We start from the raw sequence: 14,404 nt of genomic DNA, 5'->3' as shown, positions 1-14,404 counted from the left end.
CTCGTTAGCAGAACGTTCCTTGTACTGGGAGATGAAAAATCTACTTTTTAATTCCCCACCCCCCCAACGTGGTACTTTGCACCATAAAAAAAAAATACTTACCTTGTTTTTATTCTTCAGCACAACATAATGATCTACTTTTCCAAACCGAAGTCCCACACAAACCGCTTCCAGTTCTCTGTATCCATCATCTGGCAAGTTCCCGAGATGGACAAACTGATTATGTATAGTTTCAGTATTTACCTAAAGAAAAGTGATGACAAAACTTGCGATAACTTTGTAACACACTTTATTAGCAACTACTGAACTAGGTTAGAAAAGCCTCACAGAAAACTTCTCTTTTTTGGTAAGAACTGAGTGATACAGTCACACACATCCAATGTTCACATTTTCAGAGTCACATCAGATTTTCCATTTTCTACTCAGTATATCAAAAGTACCACCTATACTTCCAAGTATATAACAAAATAACAAACTTAAAAGCATCAAGTTGAGTGTTTTATTTTAAAGACACTGCAAAATATAGCTGAAGTTTAAATAAAATTTACTATTTTGAAAAGCAGACAGTTCTAGTCAGATTATAAATTGGTAAAGGCATAGAAACTTATCCAAAAGACCCCAATCCTGGTTTTTAAATTTGGTTTACTTGATCAGTTTGTAATAATATAAAGATCCCTGGTCAGGTATCATTTCCTGTGTTTCTCAATTTTCACAGTTAACACCACCACCAAGCGGACAGGCTATCAAGGACACCAGTAAGTCTCTTCTGACCAGGAAGGATTCTGGTGCAGAGCATACGAGTGGGCTGACAGCAAACAGAAAGCCATCATCAGCCACATAGTTCCAGCAGAACCATAGACTGAACCCTGGCACCAAATATTTTGTGCAGGATCGAAGGTAAGGACCCTGGGACACAAAGTCCAAGGGTTACTAGTAAACTTCTGAAATCTTAAACAAGTCTCATCTTTAATACTTGAAAGCTATGTGTCTTTTAGAAACACAACACTCACTCCCAACAAGTAAGAAATCCCCTCCCTCCCCCCTCCAGGTCTGGTATGTTTTTCTTCCATTATTCATCACTTTATTAGGAGCAGAAAAGAAATATTTCACCACAAGCACATCAGGGGCGTAAGTAGGATACAGCAGTAGGGGTGTTGGCAGTTAAGTACTCAGATGTGTCTGTCAGTGCCAAACAACAATCATAAGGAGAAAGCAGATATCCCCCAGGCACATTTGCAATTGAAAAGTCAAGCCTTTTGGGGTTTCTTGGAAAGTCATTTGTTGGCAGGGCTCCTTGCAACGTGCTTTTTAACCAAAGTCACTCTTGTGAAGTTCTTGTGCCAACTGTTTAAGCCCAGAGACACATTCAGACCCAATGACTGACCCTCTTACCAAGAATATCCTGAAAATGTTTTTCACAGAAGACATAAAATAATAATTCATTAATTATTTCATTAACGTCCGCCTACCTACACGGCATAAAAATGTTTCGTACATCAATTGCCAGCTTGCACTGTGTACAGTAAAAGAACAGATGGGACAATAAGGGAGACACACTACACTGAACAAAGCAGAGGTAGTTTTGATACTTAAACCAAAATATCCGTCTATAAAACACACTGGGGAGAACGGGTGGCATTATATAGAGGCAAACACTGCACACTCTCCAAGCCATAGTGGTCAGCAGCTTGTTGTTAGAACATGAAATAAACATAACAGCAGGGCGTGGGTCTCAAAGGATTCCTATTAAATTTTTAATTTCTTGCACTTCATGCATCATGCAGCTAAACTAAGTCAACATCTACTCATTCTATTCCCTCCTCACTCACCCATGAAAATATATATAAACACTTAATTCAAGAGAATGCTTGGATAACAATTCAATTAGCTAATATTTCAGTATGAACAATACTACCTCCAATTTAAAGTAACGTATTTTGATAGCACGTGGAGGAAAAGTTAGGCTGCTAGCAACTTACCTTAGGGTCAGAGTCTTTAATTATAGCAGTAAATATTGCTTCCTTTGGAGAAAAAAAAAAAAAAAAAAAGACATTATAAGATTTGAACTTTAAAATATAGCTTCACTAGCAGCAGCTAACTGGCTGTCACTGACTCCCAACAACTTCGAAATTTCTGCTTTACTAATAATATCAACAGCATCAGCACTTCTCACATCTGTGTTACTCCCTTATCAGAAGGCCAGGACTCAAAAAGGCATTTAACAGAATCAGTCTTCAATACGACAAACCATGAGAATGCACAAAATAGCGAGTGTATAAAAGTCAGCTTAAATACAAAATCCTGCTCTGTATTGAAATATTATCACATACCCTAAAATTTCAATATATGTTATTACTTACTTCATCTTTTATAGTCTTATACTGAGGCACCATGTTAATGCAGAGCTGATTTCCATCCAGTGACATTGGAAAGCAGGTGTAAAATTTAACCATGGAATCTGCAGATTTTCTACTTATTTCAAGATACGCCTTTTAAAATAAAGAAAACAATAATTTAAGAACTGTAATTTATCAAAAGCATTTCACATCAATGCTTGCGCACTACATTATCACATTTGCATTTGTTGAAAACATATTTGCTGCTTCTCTAATTAGAAACACTACTAAATATCAATTAGAATACCTTTTTATGAGACGATAAAATTAGCACATCCCTCAGTCCCCCAAATGGCTTTGCTAAGTTGGAAACTTCCTCAACAGAATATCCTTTCTCAGGCAAGTTTGAAATAAGAACCACACATATATCATCAAGTTCCTGTAAACAAATTAAAGTAAATATTACTGATAGTTCTTCAACTGTAAATCAAAACTGTTATATTACTGAAAGGAGCTTTATTTTTACTATGTAAAACCATCATTAAACTGAATGAAGCACTTGCTTAAAAGCATGTTATAAATACTTGCAATTACGTCAAAACCAAAGATCATTTAAACCTTTTCAGGATTGAGTAGCAAAGCATATTAAACAATTTTTTTAACCTTTTCTTTAATTATGGCACGTAATCACCTTAATTACTGCTTAATTGTGGCTGTATCTATATCTAAGCTAATTCTGCACAAACCTTCAGTTGTCTCACGCTACCTCATCAAAATTTCAAAGCAAATCAAAACCCCCTATAATTATGCCACTACTTTATACCCGTGACATGCCCACATGCCAAAAGCTGCAGGACTGTATGTGCAAATACTGCATATAAAGGGAAGACACCCACAGTAGGGCAATATAGATGATCAGAGCATAAAGGAGCTTTGGTGTGACAAACAAACTCTGAGGAAAAACCACAAAACCAGAGCGAAGTGGTAGATGTCTATCAAATCACAAACAGCAAGGTGAAAAAACTATTCAGTATTTCTCACAAGAGATTAACAGGCATGGGATTTAAATCAGAGTTTTTCAGAGAGCACACCAACACTTGGAAACTAGCACCATGTGCGTACTTACAACTTCCACAGATTCAAGCACCTTTAGGACTGACCTTGCTAGGTGGTTCCATTGATTCTTCACTCTTTGCAGTTGCTATTGTAGCTTCTAAGAATTAAAAAAAAAAAAAAGTGGGGTGGGTAGTTTAGTAGTTCAGCAGATTTCTTTAAATACTGGAGAGTTTAAAGAACTTCTTGCGTTACATTTTATCACCACTATCATTGTGAAAAATGAAAATATTCCTTCATTTAACTTACAGTGACAAACTACATTGGTGAGACACATGCAGAGCTTCAGTGGGGATACAAAAAAATAATTAAAATCCCTTAATTAACATGCAAACACTTTGCTGACATTAAGGACTTATCAGTTGAATAATCACAAGCACAAGATTTTCCTGTGGGCACAGGGGGACTATGTAGGTGCCTGGCACATGCCTGGCACATGCCCACAAAATCTTTCTTTTTCTTTCTTTTTCCTGGGACTACTAAGTCCACAGCGATATGTGAAAGGCTTACGAAAATAGAGACAGCAGGAAACAGGAAAACAACAATTGTACAGGACCGGCAAGTGCAGGTTAAAGAGAATCATTTCTGTAAAATGTTTGTATCTACATCTTAACAGGTTCAGCATCTACAACCTTGCCATATCTCCACTATCACATGCATAGTAACTGAGAATTAATATACACTTATGATTAGTAACAGACTTTGTTGTAAACATAGCACTTATAAAAAATGGGGAAAACAGCATCTACTGAACCAGCTCCAGCAGGCAATGTAAAGCACTGACATTAAAATAATTGGTGGTGGAGCTGTGAACAGAACATAGAGAAAACCTGAATCCTTTGCTCTAACGAGTTGTAAATAAAAGTCGCCATGTTGCACTGAAAAAGTCTAGGCAAAAATATTACGTCCATTGAAAAATGTACATCTTGGGTGTTTGTACCACTTTCAGCCACAATCACCATGACTGTTGTTTTATGTTTCAGTCATCGAACTTTTTTTTTTTTTTTTTCTGATATCCTGTGTCATCCTAATTTCTTGGCCTCAAAAGCATTCTCATTTAGTTTACAATAACAGAGAAGTTTAGGACAGAAATGAGAAAAGCCCTGTCAGTTTGCAATTTACCTTGGTCAATTAAAGCTTCATTAAACTCATCCAAGTCCAACGCCGCCACATGAGGCACCTGTGTAAGTTTCTCTAAAAAAAGAAATAAATTCAAGAAGACATCACAACATTAAACTTAAAATAACCTGCAACTAGCAAAGTAACTTAAAAACGGCATATCGTATCAGAATTACCTAGTACAGGTGCAGGATTAGTCACTCCTTTGGACTGAGTCTCTATTGTCTTCACAGGCTCTATAACTTCATCCCCTTCTGTCATGTTCTTTGGGTCTGACAGTTTAGTTTCCCCAACTTCCATTTCAGCTTCTGTTGAGATTTGAAGGTCTTCATCTATAGATTTTGCTGGTAGGCAACAGCAGAAAACAACATTCTTCATTTCTAATATATTAAACTAATTGATTTGCAAAAGAAGAATGAACTGCACTAAACATTCTTCTGCCAGATACTCAAGAGACCTGACATAAATTCCTGCTCCTCATTACAAACGGGCAGGAAACATACACAGGGGAAAAGTTCATCCCTGCTTCGCAAAAGAACAGTGTGACTGTGGTGATGCAAAAGGGTCTGCTTCCCCAAACTCATCTACTCTCCCTTGTTCTTTGCTATTCTAGATCTACAAACGGCACCAATAATCACCACATTAGTGAAGTCAAAAGAAGGGTGCTTGCCTGTCCAACAACCTACTACATTGGCAAGACCAGTAAAAGTTGTGAAAAGCTTGGACTCGCTACCTTAAATATCTGTTCTGGAAAGCGGGGAGCAGGGGGACAGAAAAGCACCTGCCTGTGTTTTCCGAGCAAAGAGTAAAAGTTCTTATTTGTCTTACCCACAGTATTTGAAATTTTCTTGATTTTCCTATCTCCTGTCATTGTCGATTTCTTAGTCCGTTCTTTTTTACCTACATAGAATATCCAAAACCAAGTAAGTCAGTAGAAATGCTTTTTTTTTTTTTAAATCTTACATTTGTGAAGTAAGAGTATAAAAATACATACAAAAATAGTTTAATCTGCAAAAATTCAACAGATATGACAGAAAAAACAAAATCCCAAGACCTAAGTTAACTCCGACAAAATACTGAATGAAAGCCATGAAGTAGAGTATCTTTTGTGAATATTTCAGGATTCTGTTGAGAAAACATTGCTCCTGCAAAGGAGTTTGAGTTTTCTTTCTCTTAAGTGACTGTAAACAATTCACAGTTTCCATCTGTGAGACAGCTCTGAAACACACTGTTATGTGAATCTTAATTCCATTCTGGAAACTGGAATCGGAACTGACCACGCTGACAAATGAATCAAGACCAATAAAAGCACAATGTCCCATCAAAATAATGTCTGGTCCTTAACGTTGCTCAGAAAAAATGCTCACGGAAGTCAATAATAGAAGCAACAGAAATATTATATGGGTGCTACTTCCAATGTTTTAATAATACCAAATTTTTGTAAAGTTTCATTGGCTATTGATGTATTTACTGCAGTTTGCCCTGTTTTCATTGAAGTATTACCAAAAAAAGTATTCTTCTCTAATAGCATGACATACAAGTTTTTCTGCCAGACCAAGGAATAACAATTGAAATATTTTCTGTCAGGATCAATATAAGACCGGGGCAGAAACTTAAAAGCATTTGGAACATTCAAGGAACATAAGACACTGAGAAGCACTAGCAGTAACTGTGAAAGAGAATATTAAATACACTAGGCTTATATACATTTGGCTTATAATATACACCAGGCTTAAAGTCAACTTGAAGAATTACACTTATTTCATGGAGCCCAAAGTGCCACATTTATCTTCGACAGATAGGCAAACATTTAAAATTACAGAGTATAAGCACAGGTAAAGGTGGAGGGTTTTTTACTGCCATTTGAGGTTTGTTTTTTCTAGTTATTTTTTTTTAAAGACAGAAAGATAGGCTCGCATGAAAAGGAAGACATTTGAAAGTATAAACTAGAAGTTTTCTTGTAGCTCTCTGAACTTGCTTTCAACTTGCTTTCTGAACTATTATGAAAAGCCCTCACATAAAAAGAAAGAAATGAGAACAAAGAGGGAAGGCAATAACAGAGCGTCCTAGTTTCAGATGAGATAGAGTTAATTTTCTTTCTAGTGGTTGCTGTGTTTTCAGGTTTGTTATGAAATGAATTGGTATGACAGGAATGCTAACGATGCATATAGTTTTAGTTGTTGCTAAGCAATGTTTAAACTAGTCAAGAACTTTTTTCAGTTTCCCATAGAAGTTGAGGAGCATAGACAGAACAATAGAATGGCCAGTGGAATATTCCATACCATAGGCATCATGTTTGTCTATGATGGGGTGGGGTGGAAAAATCACAATCTCTGCTCCGGTCAGGCTGGGCAACCAATTCACCAGGCAGTGAGAGTAACTTGTGTCTTCTATATTCTTTTACCATTATTATTACTGTTATTTTCCTTTTCCCTTATTGTTCTATTAAACTGTCTTTATCAACCCACAAGGGTTTTCCCTCCCCCGCCCTTTCTCCTCCTTTTCTCCCTACCCTGCGGGGGGAGAGGAGCGAGCAAGCAGCTGTGTGGTCCTAGTTCCTGGCTGGGGTTAAACCACGACACAAACATATCATCAGATAAAAGGTAACCAAAACTTACCTGTAACAGATTTAGTTGTCTTAGTGGTGGTGGTCTGATCTTTTCTATTATGAGAAAAAAAATAAAGAAAAATCAGTTTTAGAGACAATTAATGAATACTAAAGCAGCTAAAAAAGTTCAAAAACAGTAAAACACAAGAAACCAAACCAATATGAACCCATTTGGTTTCCAATCGTTATAACTAACACTAATGCATGTAATGGTAACACTTACTTTGTACTTCGTGCAACTTTTTTAATATTCTGAACCCGTTTTTTTATATTCATTTTGGCCTGGAATGGACAGAAAGAAAACCTTTTACTAGAGCATTTATACTTTATTTAGAAATGTATATATACACACACACATATATATATATTATTTTTAAATAGCATTAATAGTAATTAAGTATATTTAATAATATAGGTTGTCTCTGACTTTGTTAAATTGACAGTATTCACAAATATCAAATTCAACCAAGAAAAATGGAAAACTGGAATTACAGAGTACATTTTCATATTTATTTTAGACTGCTGTTTATGAAAAGGAAATTTTAAAGATATTAAAAATACTACGTCTATTTTTCTGTAGAACAGCAGCTTTTGGAGCAAAATACCAAGCTACACACAAAGTATCATGTTATTCACCAACAGGCTGCTTACCTGGCCAGGAGATGCTTTTGGCTTTTCTGCTACACTTATTTTCACCCGTTTCCCATTTACCAGCACTGGCACAGTTTCACCATATTTCACAGCTGCTATCACAGCTTCTTTGAAGTTCATTTCCAAGAAGGCCTAAAATAAATGGTACCTTCAGTCTTTATTTATATTACAGACACAAGATACAATTCACTGAAATTTTTCCCTTAGCAAATCTGCTCACAACAGAACTGCATGTACTTCTCTCTCTAAGTTAACGTGGAGTTTGATGAAAAAATCTGGATTTCAGTATTATACTGAAAGCATCGTACCTCCTCTAACATTTAAGACTTAGAATCATAGAATTGCCTAGGTTGGAGGGGACTTTCAAGATCATCGAGTCCAACCATCAACCTAACACTGCCAAAACTACCACTAAACCATGTCCCTAAGCACCACGTATACCATCTTTTAAATACCTCCAGGGATAGTGACTCAACAACCTCCTTGGGCAGCCTGTTCCAACGCTTAACAACCCTTTCTGTGAAGAACTTTTTCCTAATATCCATCCTAAACCTACCCTAGCATAACTTGAGGCCATTTCCTCTTGTCCTATCGCTTGTTACTAGCAAGAAGAGGTCGATCCTCACCTCTCTACAACCTCCTTTCAGGTAGTTGTAGAGAGTGATAAGGTCTCCCTTGAGCTTCCTTTTCTCCAGGCTAAACAACCCCATTCCCTCAGCTGCTCCTCATCGGACTTGTTCTCCAGACCACTGAGCAGCTTTGTTGCCCTTCTCTGGACACAACCCAGCACCTCCATGTCTTCCTTGTAGTGAGGGGTCCAAAATTGAACACAGTACTTGAGGCAGGGCCTTACCAATGCCGAGTACAGGGGAACGATCACTTCCCTAGTCCTGCTCACCACAGCATTCCTCATACAGGCCAGGGTGCCGTTGGCCTTCTCGGCCACCTAGGCACACTTAGGTAGCAAGCAAGACTGCATTTATAAAGTTAAAATTCCCAGCTATTCCAAGATTACACATGTGGATCTTTAATAACAAACTGTTCAGGAATATTACACTTTTTCATTGCTTGACAATTTCTTTTGCATTCTGACACAAAAAAATCTTTCTACAGGAATACTTACCTCATTTCTAGAGCGAAGTACAAGGAGATCACTAACTTTGCCAAAAGGCTGAACAATTTTTTTAATATCTTGATCTGAAAAGCCATCATCTGGTAAATCAGATATATGAAGGACTGTCCCACAACTCAGCAATTCTTCTCTCAACAGCTGTAAATTGAAAAGAAAATAATAAACACTTTCCAAGTCAAGTCCAGTAAAAGGAAGAAAAAAGAATCTGTAATAAAAATTTCTTCAAAGTAGACAGACTGCTTAGTTCACAGTGGTATTTCAAGTTTTCTGCTTTTTAACACAAGGACAGAGCCACAATCTTGTTGTTCTACTACTCTGTCTCAATCTTCAGTTACTAGAAGACATCGCATCAGATTACTGAGTAACACAATACAAACTTTCTGTTTTTATCAAGTACTACAGATCAACAAAATTCCAGTTGTGTGGGCTGTAAGGGTAAGGAGCAGCACCACTCCACTACTTTCAATACTATCTATTAGCTTTCAACAGCAGTAGGCAATGTTCTCTTTGCTTATCATTTAGAGGCTAGAAACTACAAAGGACTGCCAAGGACAATTGCATCTACCACAACTAAAATACAATCTGGCTTATAGGTGCTGTTTCCAAGAGTTCCAAATGGTCGCTATGACAGACTAAAACAGCACTGCCTTAAGATCCTTCTTACAACAGTAGTAAATTTCTCTGCCTCATCTTTTTTGCTAGACAGGGCAAAATGAACGCTTTCTGCCTCCTATCCATAACCTTCATTTACACAATAAGGTCCTCCAAACAGAGCTCATCACTCAGTTTATACAAGCAAGTGCCCAATAGGATAAGGACCCAAATTTAATGGCTATTTCTTTCTGCTGTTGGAAAGCACTGGAGAGGTTTTGCTTCACATCTGTTAAAAAAACCTTGCTGTGTAAATTACCACACTTGTAGCCAGCAAATCTTTGCATTAAGATGGCATAGAATCAGCAAACAGAATAATTAATCTTTCCACAAGCGATCCCTCTGAAATTGGATACTAACCAAATTCTTGAAATCACAGAGAAAAATATTAAGAAACTCACCCTATTATAAGGAGTAGGACAAGGTCCACTGGTTCCTGTGGATAAATCTTCTTCATCCTCTTCCATTTCTTTGCTTTGGGATAAATCATCAGTTTCAGGAGATGAAGAACTTGACCCAGGCAAAGAAGGCACATCTTTCTTCGAAGCCTTTGGAGAAACACTTGTTTTCAGTGGCTTTTTTGTATTTCCAGGCATCTTCCCTAAGGGTCCGTGAGAGTGTGGCGATTTTCCTGATCCTGAAGATCCTTGCCCAGGTGCTCGAAGTGACTTATGTTTATTGAACTCCGCTACAAAGCCAGGTCCCAAACTTTTTACTACCGCCTCCAGTGCTGCCTTTCTGTCTGTGAGGGGCAGGGAAAACAAACTCAGTTTTGTTTGTTTGTTTTTAAAAGAAAACTTACATATATATTGCTGTTTGGTTTTGTACAGTTTCAGTTTCACCACCCACTCCTGATTCAATCTTGAGACTCACTGAAGTTAGAGAACCTTAATCACACTCTAGCAGAGATGGTCTATAAATAATAATAAACCTCTGTACTATTTTCACTGTGCTGTTGTGTAACTTGACATTTTTAGTTACACCGATAGTGTGACTCTGACAATGGCATCTACAAAAATCCTCATGGCTGGACGAAAAGAATGATCGTTTAATTTTGTATGTCAGGGAATGTAAGAAAAGAAAAGAAGTTTTCAAGACTGATCTTCCTCTCACAAACTGATGCACAGCAGTACTTACTATCTTGATGCCTTCTGCTAAATTCTGTATCCTCCTCTGTCTTGCTCTTTGTCCTACAGACTGTTGTTTTAAATTATTCTTTAACGATCTGATACAACATTAATTTCCTGTACGCTTTCTTTCTGTGGAAAATTTATATTTTGGTTACTAATTGCTTCTTCCCTTCATTCTTCTATATTAAAATGGCTTGTATTTTACCCTCAAGAAGATCTCTTTGAAATTGCCTGTCCCTCACAACTTTTCACCTAGACTTCTTTCCCCCCAAGAGCTCAGTACCTCTTAATTTTCTGAAAGCATTCCCAACAACATAGCCACAGTATACAGATCAAAGAAAAAAAAAAAAAACAAGCTTTTAAAATACCTCTTTTTTTTCACTTCAGAATTTAAACAGAAACAAGAAGTCCAAACAAACCAGTATTTCAGCTAGAGATTGAGCTCAAAACAAACTACATGGAACTGATCAAGTTTACACAAAATTTCCTAGAACTGCAAACTGGAGGAAGTAAGCTGAACAGAGAGTCACAAAATGGTGCAACGAACTTAACTGTTACAAAAGATGTTTAATTTAAAGTCTTCCACGTACCACGCTCTTATCTCAACAAGATTATTTCAGAACACTGTTCCTTCCTTGTAAATTGCACCTCCATTCAATGCAGTTTCTGAGCCTGGCCTTTTCTTTCTCCTCGCCTATACTGCCTTTGCAGAACTACTTTTTTTGATGCTGAAGCTGCCTTCAGTTGTTTTCAATTCTTGATTATCCTTACCGTTTTAAAAACTGAGCACGCTTAGAACAGAGACCTGTTCAGGAGTTATTTGATATGATTAACCAATTCCCAAAACAAGGTAAGGAAGACTTCAGACCTTTTAGAATGCCCATTTTCTTCCAAATATACTTCTCAGAAAGCAACAGCGAAAGGAAAAGCTGTCTTTTAGAAACAGAATTTTGCTATGAAAAATCCTTAGGTAACACCTAGACAGATAAACCTCTTGAAATCAACTATGTTTTCCTGAAATTAAAGGGAGTTTCAATTTGGCAGTATGTATCCGTCCTTTACCTTGAGATCGGGTTGACCTCCTTGATGACCAATCATTACTGGGAGACCTCTGAGGTCGTGGCCCAGTTCTCAGTGGATTTCTCGATCGCTGCGGTGACCTTGACCTGTGTCTGGGGCTAAGTCGTCGCATCTGCCGCGGGCTTCGACTTCTTGGCCTTGTTGGCCTGAAGCGGCCAGGGCTTCTGGATCTCGATCGTGATCGGCGAAGAACATAGCCAGAGCCTGTGACCCTCGAACGTCTAGGACTGGGACTGGCAGAGTTGGAACGACGCTTTGGGGTCTGGTTTTCTTTTCTGTCACCAGCATTTCTAACAGAATAAAAGCATATAATGAGTTTTGACAAGGCAGAAAAGAATAATTAACCTGAGCCTGTTGAAACAGACTTTCCACAAAAAAGAACCAAAATTTACAAAGTTTTGAGTCTAATTTGTTAACAAACATACTTTACATACTGGCAACACATTTGCTATAGGAATTAATGACAGGCAGATGGAACTGAAAAGAAGCAAGTAGGAGAGAACAACCTGCATGGAACAAGAGAAAGCTGCAAAGAAAACTCAAGATACAAGCTTCAGTGCTATGAAAAAATTATAGGAAGAAGAAAAGGATACATGAAAAAGTAATGAATTAAGATGCTTTCCTTGCTTCTTTCAAATTTAGTTTGGAAGTAAGCAACCTTCAGAAGTTTTATCTGTAAGACCGACTGGACTGAAAGAGAGATTTGAGAGGACTACATAAATATATATCAACTGCATATTTATGCTACTTAAAGATGTCAAATTAGAATCATAGAATGGTTTAGGTTGGAAGGAACCTGAAAGATCGTCTAGTTCCAACCCCCCTGCCATGGGCAGGGACACTAGACCAGGAGGTTGCTCAAAGCTCCATCCAACCTGACCTTGAATACTCCCAGTGATGGGATATCCACAATTTCTCTAGGCAATTCGTTCCAGTGCCTCACCACTCTCAGCGTGAAAATTTTTTTCCTAATGTCTATTCTAAATCTAGCCTTTTCCAGTTTGAAGCCACTACACCTCATCCTATCGCTTGTAAAAAGTCCCTCTCCAGCCTTCTTGCAGGCCCCCTTCAGACACTGGAAGGCTGCTATAAGGTGTCCCTGGAGTCTTCTCTTCTCCAGGCTGAACAACCCCAAATTGATGAAGACCATGAAAGGAAGTAACGGTGAAGAAATCCATGAGAGAATTGGTCCCTCTTAGAGACACAGAAAATAGTCAGGCATAGGAAAACCTTGACAGGACAGATCACAGGAACAAAAGGGAAAACCTGGAAAATGGACTGAGTATATGCTTAAGTATGCAGAATATTTTTGGTGAGCTTGTCCGGTGGCAGGCCAGTGTATTACAGCCAAACATAGCTTACAGATAGAGCTCAGAGGGTTGTGGTTAGTGGCGCAGAGTCTAGTTGGAGGTTAGTAACAAGTGGTGTCCCTCAGGGGTCAGTACTGGGCCCAGTTTTGTTCAACATATTCATCAATGATCTGGATGAAGGGATAGAGTGTACCATCAGCAAGTTTGCTGATGACACAAAACTGGGAGGAGTGGCTGACACGCCAGAAGGCTGTGCTGCCTTACAGCGTGACCTCGCCAGGCTGGAGAGTTGGGCAGAAAGAAACCTGATGAAGTTCAACAAGGGTAAGTGTAGGGTACTGCACCTGGGGAGGAATAACCCCATGCACCAGTACAGGTTGGGGGCTGACCTCCTGGAGAGCAGCTCTGTGGAGAGGGACCTGGGAGTCCTGGTGGACAACAGGATGACCATGAGCCAGCAATGTGCCCTGGCGGCCAAGAAGGCGAATGGCATCCTGGGGTGCATCAAGAAGAGTGTGGCCAGCAGGTCGAGGGAGGTCATCCTCCCCCTCTACTCTGCCCTGGTGAGACCGCATCTGGAGTACTGTGTCCAGTTCTGGGCTCCCCAGTTCAAGAAAGACAGGGAACTGCTGGAGAGGGTCCAGCAAAGGGCAACAAAGATGATTAGGGGACTGGAGCACCTTTCTTATGAGGAAAGGCTGAGGGACTTGGGTCTCTTTAGTCTAGAGAAAAGAAGATTGAGGGGGGATCTTATTAATACATACAAATACTTAATGGGAGGATGCCAGGGGGATGGGAGTAGTCTTTTTTCAGTGGCACCCAGTGATAGGACGAGGGGTAATGGGCATAAACTTGAACATAGGAAGTTCCATCTTAACATGAGAAGGAACTTCTTTTGCTGTAGGTGACCCTGCTCTGGCAGGGGGGTTGGACTAGATGATCTCCAAAGGTCCCTTCCAACCCTAACCATTCTGTGAATTCTGTGAACATCTATCCAATTTTTTAGCCCATACCGAATTCTTCAATTCTTTGATGTGAAAGATACACTGCATCAGTACTCAAAACTGGGTAGGGCAGACACAGCACCTTTGAGATCTGAAACTGGAAGAAGACACTGATGCAAGCATATTGTACATAGCAAGCTCATCAACCTTGCCCTGAGACTGCACCCAGCAGCTCTGAACATCTGCCATCACCGAGAGCTTAACAGCTGTATTCTAACTCTCCCAGCTGGAGACATGCTGTCATCAGGAAGGATTTAAGAAAGTGACACC

General features: G+C 38.8%; 1 protein-coding gene across 1 annotated transcript in view; it reads right to left on the bottom strand.

The window, feature by feature from the left end:
• The window catches only part of ZNF638 (zinc finger protein 638), a 49,809-nt gene that overhangs the window by 18,477 nt on the left and 16,928 nt on the right, over positions 1-14,404 (bottom strand). Inside the window, exons 6-13 of the mRNA XM_009884099.1 lie at positions 11,907-12,110; positions 10,012-10,084; positions 8,951-9,097; positions 7,828-7,959; positions 2,644-2,775; positions 2,361-2,489; positions 1,980-2,021; positions 103-243 (exon numbers count right to left, since the gene is read on the bottom strand). Of these exons, the coding sequence (XP_009882401.1) occupies positions 103-243; positions 1,980-2,021; positions 2,361-2,489; positions 2,644-2,775; positions 7,828-7,959; positions 8,951-9,097; positions 10,012-10,084; positions 11,907-12,110 (1,000 nt within the window). The remainder of the gene's footprint in view (positions 1-102; positions 244-1,979; positions 2,022-2,360; positions 2,490-2,643; positions 2,776-7,827; positions 7,960-8,950; positions 9,098-10,011; positions 10,085-11,906; positions 12,111-14,404) is intronic.

The sequence above is a fragment of the Charadrius vociferus genome, unplaced genomic scaffold, assembly GCF_000708025.1.
Source record: "Charadrius vociferus isolate BGI_N301 unplaced genomic scaffold, ASM70802v2 scaffold544, whole genome shotgun sequence".
Lineage (NCBI taxonomy): Eukaryota > Metazoa > Chordata > Aves > Charadriiformes > Charadriidae > Charadrius > Charadrius vociferus.
Note: the sequence above shows the minus strand (reverse complement) of the source record. Positions and strands in the feature narration are given on the sequence as shown.